We start from the raw sequence: 6329 nt of genomic DNA on the forward strand, positions 1-6329 counted from the left end.
GAAAGGAGGCCGGGAGACGGGCACGCTTCGCCGACCCAGAGGGTACCTCGGTTGCCGAATCTCTCAACAGACGAAACTGCCGGTCGAGAACCTACCCTCCCTCCAGAGACCCAAGAGGACTCCGAATCTGCCTACAGAACGTTTCACCGTGCTTCTCTGAGAACCTCAGAGGACCGTTCTCCTGAGCAGACTGTCCGCCACCCGTCTGCAGTCATCGGCGTGACCGAGCTGCGACGGGAGGACACGTCCCGGCCTTCCTCCTGTCGAGGGATCGAAGCGCGTGGGAGAAGGGAAGAAATCTTGAGGCGATGCTCTGGCGTCTCTCTGGAATCCTGTCAGAAACAGAGTTCGTCAGGCGCGTCTCCGGTGTCTGAAGACAGCGATGGAGGGGAATCGTCGCCCTGTAGTTTTGCAGTGTCTCAGCAGTCTGCATGCGCCCCTTCGTGTGGCGAGCGACTGAGCGGCGTCACTCTGCGAAGCGGCCGCTCTCCCTCGGAACTTATTTTTGCACCCCCCGATGAAGGCCAAGCAGGCGGTCTCGAGGCACAAGTACCCAGCGAGGCGGAATCGGCGGAAACTGCTGAGGCACGGAGCGGAGGACGAGACCCCGCAGTCACCAGTGCGATGTCGCACCCCTCCCGCCTTTTCGAGAGGAGCGCCTCTTCAAGGATCCCCGACAGCAGCTGGATTGACCGGGTTCCCGGTGGGAGTCCTTCCCAGTCTTCACTGGAGGCGCGAAACGAATCAAGAGTGGACTTTGCGTCCAGCGTCGAGGAGCGTGAGTTGACACGCAGAGCCACGCGCCACCACGAGGAGGGGGTGTCCGATGATCCCCAAGGCGGAGCGAGCGAAATTGAGAAGGAAGCGACAGCCCCTCCAAGCGGCGAAGACGAGGCTCCTTTTCCTTCCACGGTTACGGCTGGCGCCCCACGGGTTTCTCTCTCAAAGGAAACGTTAGCAAGCGACAAGGATTCGCCTGCTTCCGCAGCTGCTGTCGACCCGCGCGACGCTCCGCCTTCTCCAGCGAGCCGAGCTTTTTCGCCTCAGGCGATGCCCGACTTCGCCGTTTCTCTGACGGAACAGAAAGCGGCGTGGAGCCGCCCGGTCGCGGCCTCTCTGCAGTCGCCTCGAGGGCCTTTCCCTCCACCGGCAGTTTGTCCTTACGGGGGGGACGGGAGAGTAGCTGAGGCGGCTTCCCCTTGTCGCCCAGCGGATTCGCTCTCTTCCGTTGCAGAGTGTTTTGTTTCGCTGGCCGACGAAGCGCCTGCCTCCTCCCTCGCGCGGCCTTCATCCGGGAAAACGGCCACGAGCTCCCCAGAGAGTCTCCTGAGCGCTCAGCCGGGACTTTCCGGCCGTGAACCCGATCTCACTTCGACGGCTGAGGAAACCGGGCACACGCACACAGCTTTGCCTTCGCCGACTTCCTCAGTGGAGTCCCCCACGCAGAGGCTTCTGCCCGTGAGGGCCAGCAACGCTCAGAACGCACTGCCCCCGAGTCAAATTGACTCGAACGTCCGCGTGGGGCGAGACGCGCCCTTGACTTGCCTCGCCTCTCCAACCTTTCCGAACGAAGGCGAGACGCCGTCGGAGGGTTCTGCCGAGCCGCATAGCGTGAGCCAACAAGAGCAAGAAGCGAACATCTCGTTTTGGAACGGCCAGCGGGGAGACGCAGTGACGGCAGGTCCATCGCCGGAGGCGCATGCACCGTCAGAGGCCGAACAGGCCGCGGAGGAGGGTGAGAGGCGTCTCGAGACCGAGGAAGACCTCGCGAAGCCTTGTCAGAAAGACACCACCCCAGTTCAGGGAACCGACAACACAGACAGATCCCGAGACCAAGGAACATGGGCAGAAACCCGAAACGAAGATGCCTTCCAGGACTCCACAGCGGAGTTGACGTCTACAGAGCGGGTCCTGGCGACTGTCGGCAAAGGCGTCACGTCTGTATTTGAACGCGGGGCGGCGTCACTTGTGGACTTCTTCACAGAAACGCTCCCCTACCTTGTAGAGCCTCACGGCGCGCAGAGACCCGCCAGGGTGCGATCTTCGAGTTTCACGCCAAATAGGCAGTTCCTTGCAACGACGGCATCCACCCTCGAGAGGCCGCACACGGCTGCGGGTTCGGTGGGGAGGCGCGCGAGATCTATCTCGCCTCTTCGAGAGCGCGTTCGGGGTTTCACCAGTGGAACTGTTTTCGAGTGCGGGGGCCCAGGCGAGCACCAGTCCCTGGATTCCAGCGACGAAGGCGAACCGCGGGTTCCGCAGAGGCGCACGAAGAACCCACAAGAGCTTGCCCGTGCTGTCGTGCGCAAGAGAAAAGACAACAAGGGGTACAAAACTCATCTCCACCCGTCGCCAGCGACAGGACCAACTCGCTTACCGCCGTTGCCGCCGCGACGCGCCTCCGCTGACGTCAGTCGAGGCCTCGGGGACAGGCTCCTATGCTTTCCGTCTGCCGCTCCACAGAGCCCCAGTTCGCGGCCCAAGTCGACAACGAGTCTCCGTGCCCAGACGCCGCCGCTTCCCACTTGCTCACGCACACGGTCTGCTTCATCAAGACGTCCGGAAGATGTCGAGAGAGACGAGAGGCGGCGCACTTCTCTCAGGCCTGGATTTATGCACCAGTCGCTGGATGGCCGTCAGCATTTTGGGCCTTGTGGAGCGCCGACAATTGGGCAGAACGGCGCGCTCCCATCGCTTGATGTGGGCGTCTGCCGGCTGCAGTGCGCGTCGCCGGCGCAGCTTTACACCACAGCACTGTCGCAACTTCCCTTTGTGTCACCGGAACAGCAAGACTATGTTCGCGTCCCTAGAATCCAGTCTTTCTCTCTGCAGCAAGCGGGTTGTCGCCGCGTGTCAAGCATGGCCAGTGAAGCCGCCTTCCCGTTCGTGAGGGCTTCACCCACGTCTGCCCTCGGAGTACCCTCGTGTGCAAGTGTCCCGGGCCATGGCGGCCTTCATAGTTACAAGGTTTTGCCAAGGACAGCCGACAGTTCCTCGTCTGGGATCTATTCTTTTTCGACAGCGGTGCCCGTCTCCTTGGCCACCGACAGCACGTTCGTCGCCTCGCGGGCCGAGTCTCCCGGCCCCCACGGTACCGTCGCGCACCTGCGTTCGGCCCCGGCTGTCGACCAGTCCTTCGGCGTAAGTCCCCATTTTCTGCATCCCTGCCTGTCGGGTTCCCCCTGGCGAGTGAACCCTCACGCCGCCACACCGTTGAGGAACTGCACAGAGCCGCCGCAATTCGGCGCCGTTCCCCTTCCTGCCCCGTCGAAGTTCCCAATAGGCTACAGGTCGGCAGCTTCGCTCGATATGTCCTCAGGTGGTCCCCTTCAGACTGACCCTGCCTCTGGGGTTGTGTGTAGCGTCACGAGACAGCTCAACGACACGCAAGGTCTCCGACCCTGTAGGCTCTTGAATCTCGCGCATAAAATAGAGCGCGGCAGGGACGAAGGCAGGACGGAGACTCCGGGGCGAAGCGCCGCTCGGACTGAAGAGCTGGGCACGCTGTACACAAGAACGTCGACCGGAAAGGAAATGCAGACGCACGCGAAGGCTCAGTACCCGACAGAGCGAGCGGCCGGTACCGCATGCACAGAGGGAAAGGGGGAGTCTTCAGCGTTTACGCTTCTCACGTCCTATGGCGATGTCGGCGGCGAGTACAGAAAGCCGCCGTCTCGGCTCCGCGCGCTGTGGCTGCGAGAGGAGCTGCGGAGGCAGCGGGAAGCAGGAGAACTGACGAAGGAAAACTTTCCCATGGAGGAATTCCAAGATCTCCTAGAACCGTTCGAAATTCTCGAGGTAGGTGGAGTGAAGGTGTACAAGCTTACGGCGGACTGGAAGTTGCCCCAGTCCGTGCCAAGCAGAGAATGGATAGAGCGAAACCATCGGGAAGGTCACGAATTCACAGCTTGTCTTGAAGATATCACCGATGTGGCCAACCAGCTATTCTTGCCTGCGAGTGCGACTGCGTAGCCGCGCTGGATTCGACGTGGCGTCTCAAGTCAACGATTCCAGTGTCCTGTGGGTGCGGGCTTCCGGGGCCGAAAGGCGGATTACGAGTGGTCTCTCGAATCCCACTATCGAGAGCATAAGCTGGACAGCCCCATATCTGCTGTCTCTAGTCTCATATAGTTCCACCGCATATGCAAACGATCTCTGCATCTCGCCTGTTCGAAACGACGGGAAACGCGGGGCTACATTTCTGTGACTGCTGGATCGAGTGCAACAGACCATCGTATTAGTGCAGTGTCGTCGCCCGTGATCGTTTTTCCGATATTTGGTGTCTGACGAGGCCAAAGAGGGGGGGACAAAGGCGGGAGCGGAGGAGAGAGAAAGGCACACAGAATGAGAAAAACGGAGGAGAGGGCAGGACCGACAGTTTGAGAGACAAGAGAGGCTGACTAGAGAGCTTCTTAGACAAGGAGGACGAAGGTAAAGCGTTGCTTCGAGAGGCCCGAGTATTGTTGCAGGTACACAAAACACTGTTGTGTCCGTACTACAGCGACGGCGTGGACCGTCACTGCTGAAGACGCCTCTCTGGTGTCGACTCGAGGTATTTTCCTGCCTCATCGTCCTTCTTTTTAGACGAGTGCAGGTGGTAGCATATGAATTTTTGAAGTCACTTTCGGACCTCACATTGTTTCACTCGGAGATCCAGCACGTTCTGGAGGTGTGTCGCGCCGGCGATAAACAGACACGGGGATCGCGAAATTTGTCGCAAGTGATTTAGCTGTGGTTTCTTGTCTAGGCTGTTGAAAGACGCGACTATTTCCGGTCTCAGTCTTGCGTCTTCCGTTGTTTCCGAGTTTACTGCGAAGTCAGAGTATCCCGGAACCTTCGAGTGTTCGACGCCCTCCACCGCTTTGGAACTTGAGAAGCATGGTCACCGCATCTTGTTTTCCTCTCTGCCGAGTTATGAAACTCACTCATGGGCAGACTGTTCCTCCTGTCTTTTGTGAGGGTTCCAATGAGTTGAGTCTGTTTTCCCGTGACGGAAATGGTTGTACACTTTAGACACGTTACTACGTTCTTCCCCAGTCGTAGTGACGGCAGCTGGACGAGGGTGACCTCAGAGCGTTTGTTGCTTTCTGAGCTTCTAGAGTTTCTGTTGGCGAACCCCGGGCTGCTAGCTACATTCACTATGTCCACGGAAGCTGCACCCTAGAGGCTACACGCTTCTGTCGTGAAAACTTTGCCGGAAGCGGCGTCTATTTGAAGGCGCGATATCCAGTGGCGTGGTGGTGTGCACCAAGAGATAAAACGCACTCTGCTCATATCAGGGATGTCCACGCAAAGTAGCGAACTGGGTCCTTCTCAGACTCCTGGAGTCTATGAGGCCTCCTGGGCCGGCGCCACGCCCTGGTTCTTTTGAGGGCAGCGCAAGCCACAGCATTTGGTCGGGCACTTCACATGCATCAACGACGCGCCCGCGTTTCCTGCCAAAACTGCACCTGATTTGTGCACTGTGTTGATCTTCGAGCATCCCTGAGTGCTCAAAAACACTGCGTGAACTGAAGGAAATTCTTGCAGGTGTGAACACCGCAGAGGAAACGGGCAACTCCGTAACGCGGAAAAGACACGCCATCGGCGAAACCCTGTGTGCGTGCTCGGCTGTCAGTACACCCCATCAAATGAGGTTCCGCCCAATGAGACCCACTATCCGGTAAATCACATCCGTGGGTTTAAGGCTATTTTGTGAAGCGGCAGTACGCCTTTCTGGCAAGGGCAGAAGGCAGTTCCCCCCCCCCCCCCTGTGTAACGGCCGTGTCAATCCTGCCGCAGCTTGGCGGCCTGCTCAACGCATACTTTTCTGTTCTGTTGCCCATGAAACGGGTGTCCCAAAAAAGCTGGCGGCGACGTTCCTCCGGCAAAAGCGAGGTCGACTGGCAACTTGAATCCCTAAATTTCCTCGTGCCACCCACATGCCAGATAAAACACGGGGCCTCTCCTGATTTCCCATGTCTGTCACGGGCCGACAGCGACGGAAGAACTCGAGCCTTCTAAGCTTCTCCCGTGAAAACGTTTCGCGTTTCCGGTGTGAAGAGCGAGCGGGAATCGCGAAAATGAACGGCCGGAGACCTGGCATTCTCGGCCGCTTTGCCGTCTCGCCAGCTAGAGCCACAAAGCGCACGCGGGGAAATATCGTGGTGGGCCAGCTGCGCTGATAGAGAAGAACCCTGATGCGCCGGCAGGCCGGTTCCTCCGCTGCACTGCATGCATTCAGAGGGCAACGTGCACCCGGCTCAGCGCGTCGCTGTCCGTTCCTGTCGGCAACGCCGGACAGGTCGTCCTATAACGCCAGAGACTGACTGCAACGGAGACTGGAGACG

The 6329-nt window shown here is 59.2% G+C and overlaps 1 protein-coding gene across 1 annotated transcript; it reads left to right on the top strand.

Moving 5' to 3' along the window:
* Nucleotides 1–624: 624 nt before the first annotated feature.
* On the top strand, nucleotides 625–3972 carry NCLIV_000210 (hypothetical protein; the record flags this gene model as incomplete). The annotated part of the gene is made up of 1 exon (XM_003879509.1): nucleotides 625–3972. The coding sequence occupies one exon, from the start codon at nucleotides 625–627 to the stop codon at nucleotides 3970–3972; it is 3348 nt and encodes a 1115-aa protein (XP_003879558.1).
* Between the last annotated feature and the right edge of the window lie 2357 nt (nucleotides 3973–6329).

Source organism: Neospora caninum, chromosome Ia, assembly GCF_000208865.1.
Source record: "Neospora caninum Liverpool complete genome, chromosome Ia".
Classification (NCBI taxonomy): Eukaryota; Apicomplexa; class Conoidasida; order Eucoccidiorida; family Sarcocystidae; genus Neospora; species Neospora caninum.